The 16,353-nt window shown below is 40.1% G+C and overlaps 2 protein-coding genes across 2 annotated transcripts; one reads left to right on the plus strand and one right to left on the minus strand.

Moving 5' to 3' along the window:
* Positions 1-2,415: 2,415 nt before the first annotated feature.
* Positions 2,416-6,823, plus strand: LOC307260579 (ATP synthase subunit alpha, mitochondrial). Its single transcript, XM_080040852.1, has 11 exons — positions 2,416-2,553; positions 3,009-3,087; positions 3,780-3,949; positions 4,169-4,342; positions 4,805-4,971; positions 5,104-5,404; positions 5,531-5,755; positions 5,851-5,958; positions 6,083-6,227; positions 6,342-6,492; positions 6,614-6,823. The coding sequence occupies exons 1-11, from the start codon at positions 2,494-2,496 to the stop codon at positions 6,690-6,692; spliced, it is 1,659 nt and encodes a 552-aa protein (XP_079896978.1). The 5' UTR covers positions 2,416-2,493; the 3' UTR covers positions 6,693-6,823.
* A 2,804-nt stretch (positions 6,824-9,627) lies between these two features.
* On the minus strand, positions 9,628-15,391 carry LOC307264531 (phospholipid phosphatase 1-like). Its single transcript, XM_080045949.1, has 6 exons — positions 14,973-15,391; positions 13,167-13,318; positions 12,765-13,045; positions 11,254-11,311; positions 10,801-10,977; positions 9,628-10,456 (listed from the first exon to the last, which is right to left on the minus strand). The coding sequence occupies exons 1-6, from the start codon at positions 15,040-15,042 to the stop codon at positions 10,331-10,333; spliced, it is 864 nt and encodes a 287-aa protein (XP_079902075.1). The 5' UTR covers positions 15,043-15,391; the 3' UTR covers positions 9,628-10,330.
* Between the last annotated feature and the right edge of the window lie 962 nt (positions 15,392-16,353).

Genomic DNA, 16,353 nt, shown 5'->3' on the forward strand with positions numbered 1-16,353 from the left:
CCCTACGAGCGCTCCCTGCGCTGCCAATGCCTGGTGGAGGGAGTCCGTCTCTGCTGTGTCCATGTTTAGGGCCAGATTGTACTGTTACGGTTGGGTCTGGAGGACACAGGCGCAGAGACAGTGTAAGTAAAAGAAGATTTATTTCAGGAGAAAACCAGCAGGGTGTTAGGACCGTGATCCGGGGAGGGAAACTGGCTGGCATGGGGGTCCAGGGAGAGAGCAACGGGGCAAGTCCAGGGGGCTGAGTGGAAGCAGGCTAGAGCGGGCAGGCAGGAGGGGTCCGAGGAGTAGTGCTGGAGAGCTAGGGCTGGAGCTGGTGGCTGGAGTCAGGCCGGGAGAACTGTGGCAGAGAAACAAGGGTTAACCAGGAAAACGTGCAACAGAGCATGGCTGAAAACAGGTGAGCGAGAGAGTGAACTGACTGTGTGAGAACAGAAGCTACAATCTGGCAGTGTCTGGAAGGTAGGCCCGGGTATAAGTAGAGCAGTTGATGAGGATTGAAGGCAGCTGTGAATGTTGTTGATTGACTCCAGCACACCTGGCTCCACCCCTGCAATTAGCTCAGCACACAGAAAACAGGTGAAAAGGGAAAACACATATAAGGCCAAGGAGCCCAAACGGGATCATGACATACAGAGGATGAAGAATGAGACAGAGTGCCGCCAGTGGCGTCACTAGGCTGTTTTATTTGGGGCTAAAGCCCAGGATATTATATAATTAGCCCCGAATATAATTTTTTTTTGTAAAAAATAAATGTTTATTTAAATTGTTTTCTATTTTGCTGCATGCGGAGCCTGTGCCATATCCGCACGTCGCATATGCTCCCAACGGTTAGGACACTCGCTTACTGCTAGGAATTTCTATTGAAAGTTCCACAGCTCAGGATTTTAAGCCATGAATTGATGAACTTGCATCAAAGAAAATATGTAAATTTTCTGTGGGCTGTAAATTGGCCAATCTATGTGGCTAAATATCATGCTAATATTGATGATTGATTGTGTCAAGTGTCTAAGGATGAATGCTAACATTATCTGGTTTCCAACTTTTGCCTAAAGGTACAATTTAGCTAGCTCACGTTAAGGTAGCTGTCATTTCATTACCAATGTAAAGTGTCATAAAAAAAACAGGTGATATGTTTTGAATGTGCAGAAAGTTTTTAACAATCAAGGATGCCTGAGAGCCTTACTGCATTATATTCTATTATAGGCTAGTTGTTTCTCCGGGAACCTGAATATTGTCTTTTCCTTCACAGAAAAAAAATTATTTCCACTATAAATTGATGCAGAAAAGGCACATATTGGTGGATAAAAATCCACCAGGATACAGGAAATGTGAAAAGTGTTTGACGCTCAGAAATGTCTGGGGGAGCACCCTCATACCCGGCCTTCACCTATAATTTGTCCCCCAAAATGTTGAAATGAACCCAAGCCTGTACGCAGGTTATACAGTATATTCATAGATATGTTGTTTTTTACTTTTTGGATTAAAAAGAAGGCATGTAAACTACATGTCTGGCCCTTAGTGTGGTTATCATATCGTAGAGTGGACCTTTGTAAAAATGAGTTTGACCCCCTGATATAGGTAGCGTAATGTAAGGTCTGTCTCACTTGAATTAATTTTACTTTGAAATAACTTGAATGGATCTTTAGATGTCTGGGGATAAGCAGCACAGCAGTCACATAGATATTTAAAGCTATAATAAACTATATATTTTTATTTATTTAGGTAGGCTAAAGCATTATGAAAAAACACCGGCCTTTTCCCTACACCTTTACAGAAACCTACCTAGAAACGCCCCTGAGTGGCACTACATAGACCTACAACATAGCCTATACCCGTCTACAGCCTAATAAAGTAGGCAGCTATCTATCTATCTATCTATCTATCTATCTATCTATCTATCTATCTATCTATCTATCTATCTATCTATCTATCTATCTATCTATCTATCTATCTATCTATCTATCTGTCTGTCTGTCTGTCTGTCTATCTGTCTGTCTGTCTGTCTGTCTGTCTGTCTGTCTGTCTGTCTGTCTGTCTGTCTGTCTGTCTGTCTGTCTGTCTGTCTATCTATCTATCTATCTATCTATCTATCTATCTATCTATCTATCTATCTATCTATCTATCTATCTATCTATCTATCTATCTATCTATCTATCTATTCTTTAAAATTGGACGGCTTTTTTAAATATATTTTGTTAACCCCTATTATTTACAATATATGGTTAACCCTTAGCATTTAGCCTACATGCAAACATAGGCTACCTAAGACAGAGTAAGGTCGTACAGGTTTGTCCCAAAATAACTTGTGCTAGGAAATATTGCGTGCAGTGTCATATCCGTGCCTGCAGGGGGCTACCTTGAGCGGTATAGCAGGAAACGTAACATCGGCGTCAGATAAATAGAAGAAGACTTCATTCAGCCATTACATTTTCACTCACTGCAGGTCGAAGCCGATTGTCGTGGAGGACAGGTCATTAGCAACCCGACAAAATGTTATCCGTGAGAGTTGCAGCAGCTTTGGCCAGAGCCTTGCCTAAAAGGGCTGGATTGGTAAGTATTTAAATCAAACTATCGATATCGGATGAGGATGTTTCTGCAAATTATTAAATATCGCTGTAAACCTTGTGGGTGTGAAGGGTAATGTTAACGTCACAGGCCGCTAGCTTAACTTATCCCCGACCTTAACAATGCAGACTTAACGCCACTAACCTATCCTGCATAGTTCATCGTGTTAATAATGTTGAAATTGTTAATTTAAATGCGTTTGTCGAAGTTGCCCTTGTGCTAGTTCGTCCTGCAGCGATCATAGCCTATGTTAGCCCGCTAGCTACCAGCTAACGGCTCATTCAGCCACGCTTTGAAGGTCAGAAAGCCTGACAGCGCATTTCTTCTCAGCTAGCTCAGCTTTCAAAGAACAACCTTTTTAAACTGTTCCTGGAGTATGTTTTAATGTAAATTTGATTTGAAATCAACATTTTAATCCAACACTACTGTCATTATATCAGGTGTCCAAGGCTCTACCGATAGCCTGCGTTGGGGTCAATCATCTCCACACAACCAGACCATGGCTGGCGGTGAAGACAGGTGAGAATACTCGAAAACAAAACTACTTGTATTTAACACGCCACACTATGGCTCAGCACCCAAAGGTGATCGATTGAAGGTCATTGATTAAACTATGCTTCCAGTACTTGTCTAAGTAATCGCTTCTAGGAAGAGTTCTACGGGTTAAACTTGCATATTTATCTAAAATCTCAGCTCAAAGCATATCGTTATTAATGCATGACATTGAAAATACTTTGGGATATGTTTCTTGCCCGGAAATGTATTGGAATGTGTGGTGTTAAATTTAAATAACCTTTAGCAGGGAAGACATCACAGCAATGTCACAACATCTCGGACATGAAATCAATTTATTGAAACATTTTGTGATAGCAGCCATAACTTTTTGTTAATTGGATAATTATTTTTACTAATGTGACTTTAGTGGACTCGGTTTCATAAAATTGAATGTATTTGAGTTTTATTAACCCCACAAAGACAACATTTCACATATCACAGTAGCATAACTAAAATCCTAAATGTTATCTAGTCTCATTTCAAGGTTTTCATATAGAGTAGTGCTTCTCCTGATGTCTTTTTTTTTTTAAATTATCTGGGGAACTCCCAAGTTTATGCTTGCATATTTTCAAAATAATCTTAAATTAATTAATATTTTTATTTATTTATTGTGGCTACACAATATTCAACATTTATGCATGTCTTGTCATGTACAGGCACAGCCGAGGTGTCCTCAATCCTGGAGGAGAAGATCCTGGGAGCTGACACCTCTGCAGACCTGGAGGAGACAGGGCGTGTGCTGTCCATTGGTGACGGTATTGCCAGAGTGTACGGGCTGAGGAACGTCCAGGCAGAAGAGATGGTGGAATTCTCCTCTGGACTGAAGGTACGTATAGAAGGACACCGGTCATTTATTTTCCATGCAAAAGGCATGTAAAACTACACCCAAGACTGAAATAACATTGTGTACCATTTTAGTCAACTGAAAGAACAAATGTTTAAAAACCTGCCATTCTTATAATCCTATGTTTAGCTTTAATTATATATTTTATTTTTTAATTAATGCACAGGGTAACAAACCCCTCTGTTACATTTTTCCCTCCAGGGCATGTCTCTGAACTTGGAGCCTGACAACGTTGGTGTTGTGGTGTTCGGTAATGATAAGCTGATCAAGGAGGGTGACATCGTGAAGAGGACTGGTGCCATTGTTGATGTCCCAGTTGGTCCAGAGCTGCTCGGCCGTGTGGTGGATGCTTTGGGAAATGCCATCGACGGAAAGGTTATTTGAGCCATTAATACTTGTTTAAAATTAGCTTTCTTAGTTTTCTAACTTGTGAATGTTGAAGAAATAATAATACTTTCCAATATAAGCATTTTTTTTTATTCTGAGTTTGCCTACAAATTGTTTAACAAGCATTTGTCTTTAACCACAATAAACAATCGCGTTGCACCAATGTTTGGTGGTAGGTCTAGGGCTAGGCTATATCCCCAATTTAGTAAGCCTGCACTTGTGTGGCTGAAAAAAAGAGTCTGTTAATATCAAGAGAACAAAATCTTGCACTTTTTTTAATCGATTTAGGAGAGTAAAGGTTGTGTTACTTTAGTAAAACCATAAATATATAGAAATGCTATTGTTTTCAAAATGTATTAATTCGAATTCCTGCTTAACATTAATTCACTTTATTTAAAGTTGTTAGCATCTTGATATGGTCTTAAAATCTTTTTTCTCTCTCTCTCTCAGGGCCCCCTTGGTTCCAGCATCCGTAGACGTGTGGGTCTGAAGGCCCCTGGTATCATCCCCCGTATCTCTGTGAGGGAGCCCATGCAGACTGGAATCAAGGCTGTGGATAGCCTGGTGCCCATTGGCAGAGGCCAGCGTGAGCTGATCATTGGTGACAGGCAGACTGGGTAAATACTTTGACTTTGAAAAAAAATCTTTACTATTATTTAGACACGTGCGCAATTCATTAATATAAAGCTTAGATGTTATATTATATTATAGTAAGGTAAGTATTCTTTAAATCCACTTTTACTCTTCAGCAAAACTGCCATTGCCATCGACACAATCATCAACCAGAAGCGCTTCAACGAGGGAACTGATGAGAAGAAGAAGCTGTACTGTGTGTACGTGGCCATTGGACAGAAGAGGTCCACCGTGGCTCAGCTGGTGAAGAGGCTGACTGATGCTGATGCCATGAAGTACACCATCGTGGTCTCTGCCACTGCTTCTGATGCTGCTCCTCTGCAGTACCTGGCTCCATACTCTGGCTGCTCCATGGGAGAGTACTTCAGAGACAACGGCAAACACGCCCTCATCATCTATGACGATCTGTCCAAGCAGGTGAGGGACTTGCACTGAAGTTGGAAAACACCTGCTGCATGAACATTAATAATGCAATTGAGGCAGTATTCAAACAAAAAAGGATTATATAATCAATTCTTTTTTGTCTTCCTCTCCTCCTCTCAGGCCGTTGCCTACCGTCAGATGTCCCTCCTGCTGCGTCGTCCCCCCGGTCGTGAGGCCTACCCCGGTGACGTGTTCTACCTTCACTCCCGTCTGCTCGAGAGAGCCGCCAAGATGAACGACAACTTCGGCGGCGGCTCCCTCACTGCCCTCCCCGTCATCGAGACCCAGGCCGGCGATGTGTCCGCCTACATTCCCACCAACGTCATCTCCATCACAGACGGACAGGTTTGTTTGTATTATTGATTGTGTTTTGGCCCCGTACATGAGAGATTCTACAATACAATGTTATATTGTTGGCTATATTGATCTGTTTACTGTAGATCTTCTTGGAGACTGAGCTGTTCTACAAGGGTATCCGCCCAGCTATCAACGTGGGTCTGTCTGTGTCCAGAGTAGGCTCTGCTGCCCAGACCAAAGCCATGAAGCAGGTAATATATGGGTTGTAATTTATTTATTTAAACATAAACTCTGTTTTCAATTTTGGCATAAGAGTAAAACAAATATAAAATGAAATATGCATTTCATCATTGTAAAATCTTTTTACCCTTTAAGGTGGCCGGTACCATGAAACTGGAGCTGGCTCAGTACCGTGAGGTCGCTGCCTTCGCCCAGTTCGGCTCTGACCTGGACGCTTCCACTCAGCAGCTCCTGAACAGAGGTGTCAGGCTCACTGAACTGCTCAAGCAGGGACAGTACTGTAAGTTCTTCTACAGTGTGTTTCCCATGAAGTACAATAGAAATGCTAAGCTGTTATTGTCTTGTCTCAAAATGCCACATTTTGCAACTATACTCCTTTGTCTCGCCATTCCAGGCCCCATGGCCATTGAGGAGCAGGTAACAGTCATCTATGCTGGTGTCAGAGGTTACTTGGACAAAATGGAGCCCAGCAAGATCACAAAGTTTGAGAAGGCTTTCCTGCAGCACGTCCTCAGCCAGCAACAGGAGCTGCTCGCCGCAATCAAGTAAGACAAACTTCTCAGCTACGATATGTTGACATTATGACATTTTTCCCGCACATAGTTAGTAATTATAGTTAATGGGTATATTTGGTGTTAAAATGACTTGAACGTTCTTCTGTTTCAGGGCTGATGGCAAGATCTCAGAGGCATCAGATACTAAACTGAAGGCAGTTGTGCTGGCCTTCCTCTCAAGTTTTGAGTAATGGATAGCACTTCTCTTTATCTTCAGTGAGCCACCTCGTCTGTGTCCCCATTACGCTTATATATGTGAACACACTGAAGGTCAAAACCTCCATGTACAGATTTCTCCAAATAAAACATTTTACAACCCCTACTGAGCTGTAAAATTCTCTGATTGTGCGCTTAACTGTAGTAAGTTTAGGGTTGTAGGATGGAGCACATTTGACCAGTGGCGGAAATAAACTTGAACAGATTATTTTCTTTAAACACATCAAATGTGTTTTTAGAATTTATTCCTGTTTGAGTTTTTCTGTGTACCAAAGTATAGAGGAATCGTACTCATACCACAGTCATGAATTGTGTTAACTGTTCTGTAATAAGTTGTTCATAAGAGCATTATATGAAATGAGGGGGAAATGAGTGTTGGTGTGAAAAGAGTTGACAAGCGTCTTGTTTTCAGGAGATGGCAAGAGTGAACTTTAAGCCAAGTTTCTTAACTGTTAGAAATGATGGGGTGAAAAGTGATACTATGGTAATAAATTCAGTGACAGTGTCACACAACAAATCCATCTCGTATTGTCCTGTTTTATATATTCTGAGACCATGATGCCCACCACTGACTTTGCGAAGTGAGAATATTTCATATTTATGACCTTTTTTATATTTGTTTTCTGAAAAAGAAAACTTTGGATTGCCCCGAAGATTAATATATCGGCATATTCATTTGTCCGATGGACATGTCATTGCTTTTCTTTCATGTCCAAAGATTTTCAATCCACACTGACCAACAGAAAAGCAGCCACTCTTCATTTGTGACGCTGTGACCAAAATTCTGTCTTTGCTTGGAACTGCAAATACGTATCGATAAGTAAAGCTAATAGTTAGAGCTTTATATTCCTAAATATGTTATTTGACACTGTGCATCTTTTCTATCATGATTGTCCAGCAGGTGGCCATAGACGCCTCATAGTACCATGTTCAAGTACTGAATTCTACTGTATGGTATTAAGCCCTAGTTTGCCAGAAGGGCCTGCTGACAGTTGAGGTGTATAGTTTTTTTTTAATACGCTTTTTCTAAAAAAAAATTATCAACACATCTACATCTCATTGATTCTTCATCACTTATTATAGCATATAAGCAGGAGGAGGTAGCAAAGCCTTTCCCTTCCAATTTACTCTCTTCCTTTCTCCTTTTATCTTCTGTTATGTACAATATAAAAATACAATTTTATGATTTGAATGAATCACCTTTTTGAAGGGAGAGGAAGAAAAGAACATCCACTGAAACAAATATAGGCCTAAACCAAATTCACAACAGTTGTGTATTTTTGTTATGTAAAATTCCTTACTTTATTATGAGGGCTGTAATGAAAACTCTAAACTTTGATAGGTGGCGTTCAAGATCACTATAGCTCCATTTGCATCCATTATTTTCTCATGTTGGTTTATCATATTCTATTGTCATAGTTTCTATTTATCTCTATATTCCAATTATCCGAGAGTGAAGTTAATCTGACATGTAAAAATATATGTCACAAACAAAAGTAAGTGGCGGGGAATTCAATTCATTGATCAAGATCATTATTTCAGTGCCAATTCCTTAAAAACTGCCTTTGCACACTGCATTTTGAGTCGCTTGTTTCTCCAGTGCCATCACTGTCTGGCGAGATAAAGTGAGACATGTGACAGAGAGTGAATGGAGCCCCTTTTCAATAAGGACTATTGTCGAGGTCAGCGTGACAACAAGAGAGAGCTGTGTGGAACAACAGGCAGCATCATGGGTCAGATTTCAGATGTGGGGGAGGTCGAAATGATGCTACAACAAGACAAACCTCTTCTCAAAATCTCAGTCATTATGTAGTTGCCATTATATATTCATAATAATGTTGGCAATAGTCTTCCTATTCGCTTTGTTAGTGATACATTTCCTAATGAATATGAACTGCTCTTTAAATAAATAATTATAATCACTATGAAAAGTAGCCTACACTAAACCACCTATTTATATTTCCCTTTTTACCTCTCTTTATGCTAAGTTTCAAATGAAACTGCTTGGAAAGTAGCATATGCCTTTAAATAATACATCCTAGATAGTAGGCTACTAGTACGTGCTGCAAATTAAATGTCACGGTCAAGAAGGCTATAGGCCTAATTAAGAGGGTGACAATGTAAAGTTTAGGCTATGTGAGGTTATTTCCTACGAGATAACATCAACACATTCCTCCACAGTGGCATGCCGAGGCCTGCGAGACATTATTTGTGAGTTGAGTCTACTGAATTTTTAACAGGAACTGAAAGTTATAGTCAGCCCTGATAATACGGTACATGGTTGTGCATGGAGCCCGTAGTAGACTAAAAACGGCAACTAATAGGCTAGCTGAAGCTGAGTGTCAATATTTTGAACTAACAAACCAAACAACTACAGCTAGGTAATAGGCCTACATCCATGTTGACATGTAGGCCTATGGCTGTGGTTGATTGATGTGTCTTTGTATTTAACTTCTCTTAAGCTTTTTAGTCTCTGTAATAGGATTTAAACGAAGATCTTACTCTTGGCCATTTGCAGAGAATAATTATCTTCTAGCCTGTCTGTTGACCAGCCACAAGGCTGACCAATCTTTCTGTTTGAAAACAGTAAGACTATACAACGAGTTGTTAATGTGCTTAATATCCATAACCATGATACCACCGGGCTAACAAACAAATGCTTCTTTCCATTGCTAATTATTTGCATGCTTGTGGTGCGTGCTATGGTTTGTCTACAGACGACCGAATGACTCAGAGCAGTTGTCAGGTTTGCATTTCTGTTGGTTTCTCTTCCTTGCTGCCATATCTTTCACTGCAGTATTCTGTAGTACGAGTCTACACTTGGTGTGTGCTCGTTTTATGTGCTTTAAATATGCATGCCTACCAACCTAACACACAGGAATCATTTACATTCCTTTGTAAAAAAAGTAGCAAAATGGAGCTCGCTTTATTTGTCACACAGCCCCCCATACTGTTCCGAACAGTACTGTTTTTAAACAACTGTTTCATACAAACGGTAAAAAAACAAAACAAAAAACATTTTTCTCGCACATGACATTACATCAGGCAAGGGACATGGGAAAGTAGCAGCAATCTTACTAGAGCAAAAATTAACACAAAATATATTATTTCTGAATTCAGCCACCATCTTAAGTTTAAGGACAGTCCAGGTTTTCTTGTTCACAGGTGCCAGACTCTGTACAAGCCTGCTTGCAGTGCGCACACAGGCGCTCATTATATTCTGAGCAAAAGGAATTTCTTTCATTCATTATGGCAACACCAGACCAATATATACTGGAGACCACATTTCCAACAAGCTCACACTGTAAAAAAAGAACACATTTTCTAAAGTAAACCCCGCATTCTGTATTTTGTTTCGTCATACCATAATAAACTGTATTACGTAGGATTTATCCCAAAAGAGCTTTGCTGCAACATTTACGTCTTTATATCCAAGTGCAAGTGTCTTGTGCACGTTCCCTCCCGTAATTACAGTTGACCATTCACACCAAAGGCAGCAGCTATAACCTGCAGGCTGCAGCGTCGGGTCCACGGGGCTGAGACTGCCAAAGGTCCTCTGTGACCATTTTAAGGGAAAAAAGCCCAGTACAGTATTGTCTTTGAGGCCTTAGATTCAGTCCGTGCTGCCATAGTGGTTCCCATTGGAAGGATTTTCCTGTAAACTGGTGTGTGAGGCTTCTTCCACCTGTGACACCACCGGGTCCACCGGCTGCACAAAGAAACTGGACACACAGAACACCTGCAGACAAGAAAACAACAACAAAATGTAAAACATATTTGACTGTATTATTGAAAATGTACTTTTACAATGGATATTTTCATTCAAGCGGAGCCAACAATATTAAAGTAGACCAGACTTTCATCTAACATTCACTCTATATTTCTGTTTAATATATTTTTACCCATTACGTGTTGAACATTTTTTAACTTTTGTACAAGGTGGAAAACTGACTGTTTATGGGTTTAACCTCTTTTAATAAGCAAATATGGCCAATGTGTGTTTGGTATAAAAACACTGCTTAAAGACCACGTCATGACGTCTTGCTTTGAAATTAACCTAATAGATCTTTAGATGAAACTTACTGTGAAAATAGCCACTAGCCCCCCTTGTAGGAGGCCAGTGAGCACATCACTCCAGTGATGTTTGTAGTCAGACACTCGGGACAGACCCACATACAAAGCAGTTGCAATCAGGAAGAATTGGATGGTGGGACGGAGAAGTCTCGCCCACTCTGACTTCAGTCTGGCTTGGATGTATAGCTGCAGCAGACGGAGGGAGACATTGAATACATGTTGTGGGCGTCACACCTAAACACAGCTTATTTGGTCTGAAACAATAGTTTCAGTACAGGTGTTGGCAGAGTTATGCAAATGTATTGACAATAAAAAAGAACTCAACCTAAAATACTACTTGAATGCATTAGCTTAAAAACAGTAAGGCAGATAAACTACATAAAAGATAGGTTGTTTTAAGCATTTCTAGCACTAATTAGTAAATTAAGTAAAGAGTTGTATACGTAGAAAATATGTACTTACTACAAGGAACAGCATGCAGTACATAGAGAAAGACGAATGACCAGAGAAGAAGGACAGTCTACAAAAGATAAACAAACAAGATACTGAATGAAACTTGGCACAATCAGCTTAATCAAATCACTTTTCAGGACAAATACATTTATTTTACATTCAGGTCTGTCATAATCAAACTGTATAACTGTCTTTTGACCGTACCTATAGGGATTAAAGGGTGAACACATCAAAATCAGTTTACCAGTTGTGAGGAGTCCGAGTTAGCCATTGAAAACAGTCTGATAATGTGTGTCGTGACTCTGAAATATAGATTATTCTTCACTCCAGACTACTTTTGCCCAACTCCACGGACCTGCTATCCTCAAGCCGTCCACCAGATGCCTTCAGACAAGCTCATTGACCTGCTCACCTGGTTTCACTTGAGTCATCAAACACTCGCACCATACACTGTATACCAGCCCTAATCCTTTGTTATGTGTGGGTGCAATGTGTTAAATTGCTTATTATTATTGTAAATCCTGTTTCATTGAACCTGTCTGCATAATCTGAACCGGTTTACCTGGCCAGTCTTCCTGAACCGGGAAGAAAGCATTTTCCAACAGTAAATCCTTAAAGCCCCTGTAAACCCAAATCCACAGAATCATTCTGACTCTGTAATTTGGGGAGTTACTAGCATGATAGGAAGCTTCTGAAAAGAGTGATGCACAGTTATCAGTCCAAATTAGAGATATTGTCATTTCGGTTTGATAGACTTTACAGAAATTCGGTTTAGATGAGCCGGGCTATGCTCTAGTTCTTATTACACAATGAGTATTTTGAACCAATAATAGCAGTTCTCTGTACCCGAACATTCTATAAAACAATGACTGTTGCAATGGAGACTGTTTGCTACAGCCTGTTTGACAGTCCTGTCGAATGGGCTGCAAGCAAAAAAGTATTTTTTTAACTAGGTTTTATAATATTTATGAGAATGTATTTTCAATCAGATTTTCATGAAGGCTTATTGAGACACCCAACTTAGATATCATTTATTGATTTCTACTGTTTTAAACAAGGTTCCCAGATGCTTTAAGAGTCTACAAGATCTGTCTGTTCTTAAGTCATTCTCCTGCCATCCGTAGCTCGCACCATAACACAATAGGGAGGGACTACGAGTCATGATCTGCAGTAATTTCATCTACTCTCTTTTTATTCTGTCTGTTGCAAGTCCCTCAACTTTATGGAACTGCAATAGTAAATCAGTGGAGGATCCCTGTAAGGGACCAGCTTTATATGAAAAGATTAATTAATAATTGCTATATTGCATGAAAACTATGAATAGTTAAACACCTTGGCCACAGGATAACGTAGTGTCAAAAATTGATTATCAGGCTCAGATTAAAGGGCCATTGCATCGCACCTACTACACAATACTTTGATTGAGTCAGAGGAAACAAAATATGTTTGGATCACTCCCTCCCAAAAAGTGAAAGCCGTCTAGAACAGGTTTTTATTTGATTCAAGTTCAGCAACATTACCTGGCCTCATCTACATGAAACTTGTCTCCAGTGCAGGTGAAGTTCTCAATGTATCCGCCTGCTTTGCAGTTGATGCGATCCCAGACCGGTTTGCACACAGCCAGGAAGTTGGGCCGCAGACGCCCTATGGAGTACTTGGCTATGTCCGTCAGAGACTGGCTAGCAGCGGCTCCAAACACGTAGCTCCCCACGGCTTTGTAGACGCATGCCACGTACCTGGTCCCCGCAGACTGGTTCATGATGCGGGACATGTACACAGAAAGGCACTCCCCACAGATAAGCTGCAGCAGAACAGGTTACACAATAAGTAACAAGCAAATGCAAGATGACATAAAGTTCTTTCTGCCAGACAGTCAAAAGGTCAGAGCTTATGAAAGAAAAAAGGACTGCTGAGTGACCTACCGCAATCAGTGTGAAGGGGATCATGACTCCTCCCAGCAGCTGGTAGGATATGGTGTCCTCTTTGATGGGGTATCTGATGGACTCATCGTCACAGAAGAAACCACGTTTGAAAGGGTTGTGTTGAGGGGTAAGGATAAAAAATGGAGTTCCAACTGTTAAAAAAGAAAATGTGTAAAATGACAGATATATTCTACCTTTTTGACATATTTCAGCTCGAGTTATATCTTTTTTTTTATATAAATAAATCATTAGGCGTTTCCCTTCCTAGAAAATGAATCTTGTGACTCTTGTGAGTTTCAAGTAACTGCAGGGAAAATTCCCTCTATTCGGGTTACACAATAACCGTATTAGACGCTTGAGGTCTTGAGTTACCACAGAACAATATTGCAACAAAAAAAAGGCATGTCAACTCCAAGCCATGTAGATTGGTGACTGGCATTCCTATAGACAATCAAGTCCTAGATAGTGGAACAATGAAGGTATGATCAACTCGGTTTTAACCTGCTTTGTGGGCAAAAAGATTGTTATCGCATAGTCAAAGAGCCTTGTTTAGGCCTGTTCGTTTAAATCTACCACAGGCTAAATTAAACTGACTGCTGTCTTTTGAAATTTCAACTAAATCAAAAGTCAGTGGACAATTCTGATCTATTCTTGCAGAGTATTTTTCAAAAGAGGAACTACTCTCACTAATATGAGTCTGTCTTCCACTTTAGAAGCTTAACACAAACAGGAAGAAAGAGAGAAGCAAAAGTATAGGAGGTTTTTGACAGTAACTATTTTGTTTTGTATTTTGTGTTTCTCCTGTGATCCCATTAGATGAGATGGAAACATGAAATAGCAACAACATAGTTAAATAATAACTCACTAATCCCCAGATGTTGTTAAAAGTACACAAAAAGAGAAATCACATTAAGAAAATAGTTGTAACATGGTTAAAGATATACATTTAAATATCTTAGGTTAAAATAATATATGTTGGTGATATAATGGGGTATTTAGACACAGTGGTGGAGTGTTACTACATACATTTACTCAAGAACTGTACTCAACAATCAACACCTCATTTTCAGAGATTAGAGAAGGTTGGTGACTTCATTTCAATTTAAATCGTACTTGTTTTATACATTAAACAACAGAAAACTATATAAAGTAGTAACTAACTAACACAATATGCACAAGTGTGTTCGTTTTTTCTGGATAATTGATGCTTTCAAGTTTTACCAAGCATATAGGAAAAGCAGTCCTTATGATGATGAACTAGATTTATTATTTCCATTGCGGTTGTTGCTGCCATCTCAAAAAACAAATTGAGAGGATTGATGCAGAACAGCGGACCACACTTCAGTGACTGGAAGCAGGTTTTTATAACAGAAAAATATCTCTCAGTGTCTATAAACATGTGTCGATAAACAGCTCTAAACTTTCTGAGTGTCGCAGGATAAAGGTGTTTTGCTTTTATCACAGTAGGTCTATTACTGCAGCATTAGTTACATGTCGTGGTCCTGTCTAAGGGCTATGATTACCCTCACTGAGCTAAAAATACAGCTTTACTAGGGGAAAAACACACACACAGGGTGCGACTTTGTTGAGTCTTTTTTCCATCTTCCTGCCTGGTTTCCCTAAACCTCAGCACCATGTGTGATGATTGTAGCCTATGACGTTGATGCAATTCATTTGAATGGATTTGCATTCACACAACAGCTACTTTGTATAATGTATTTTTCCTGAAAGTTCAACCAGTTTTGATTCTTGGTAAACAAACAAAACAGATGGTTTAAAAGACAATTTAGTAGCAAATATACATACCGAGGACTAGACAAGCAATGTCCAGAAGGATGAGAGGAATCCTTTTAGCTTCGAACATGTTGCGTCTCATTCGTCTGGTCTCTATCTTTGCAAACAAGGTCCGTCTTCTTTTATATGAGACTATCTGACGCACATATCTCGCTATAGGACAAAGTTCAAGGAAGTGTCATTGCCGCTGCCTGCCACCAACTAGCTATTCTGACTGTCCGAGAAACTAAAACGACCGGGGGTTCAATAGAGAGGAAAATAAAAGGTAAAATATAACCATGTCTAGGTGAAAAATACTCAACTAAAGGCTAACTCTAATCCAACACCAGCACACACTTGAAGAGCCTCTCCTCACACTGTAAACTGCTAACAAACCATCATAACTCAGCGGGAGTTCTTCAGCTCATAATACCGCCCTATCCTCAGATATGGCCCGGCGAGGTGCGGAGTGTGGACACGAGCGCTGCAGTACAGTTGTGATTAATGCTGCATTCAGGTACAGCCGGGAAATATAAGCGAGTGAGTGGTGAGGAGGGGCGTCTTCAGGCCGTTTGAGGGGCAACGATGAGAGAAATTAGCAACAGGCTTTAGGACTCAAATAGGCCTATACAAATACAGACTAACTGCAACGCAACCATGTGTGTTAGCTATAACTCTCAGGGAAACATTAGGCTATAGACGCCAACTGTAAAGGGCTTAAAAGAGACACATAATGGAGAAACAACACTGTGATTCTGAGTTATCCTTACCCTTATTAGGACCCACCCTGATGGGGTCCTGATTCACCCCTAATTATGTATGACGACACGAGTGTCTGTGAAATATATTCTGTCACTGGAGAAATATCTTACTGAATTTCCTAGGTGTGTCTGAATGCAGCGCAGGACCGAGATCTTCGGACCTATCGCGTGGCTGTGTTAACGCTACTACAGCTGTCGGCCGTTGCAGAGCTACTTCCCCTCCCCTCCTTGCGTCCTCTGAGGTAACGAGGTTAAATCAGTAGCCGATCTATTAATAGAGGCGATTTCACTGTCTCCCCGTCTATGCTCCACACAGATTAGATTTAGCAGTGTACGAATTCCCTCCTTTAGTTTCTTTTGTTAAAATGTAAATACTGTTTTAGGCTTAAATGACTTTGGCCAACATTTGTAGCCTAGATTTGGCGGTCTCTGAGTCAAACAAGGTGATGATGTTTTCTTAAAACACAGTTTCTCATATTAAAACATTGTTGGAAGAATAGGCCTAAGTGTTGATAAGGGCCTACTTAAATGTGCACTATGCTGCTGTAAACAACAACAGTGAAACAGTAAATTTTAAGTTAGCTTTTTTAACAGTGTTCCAGGGATCCAATTTTCCTGTGAGTAAAGTTTGGTTATTCAGTTAATATGAGAAT

The sequence above is a fragment of the Ammodytes marinus genome (assembly GCF_949987685.1).
Source record: "Ammodytes marinus genome assembly, chromosome: 2".
Taxonomy (NCBI): Eukaryota; Metazoa; Chordata; class Actinopteri; order Uranoscopiformes; family Ammodytidae; genus Ammodytes; species Ammodytes marinus.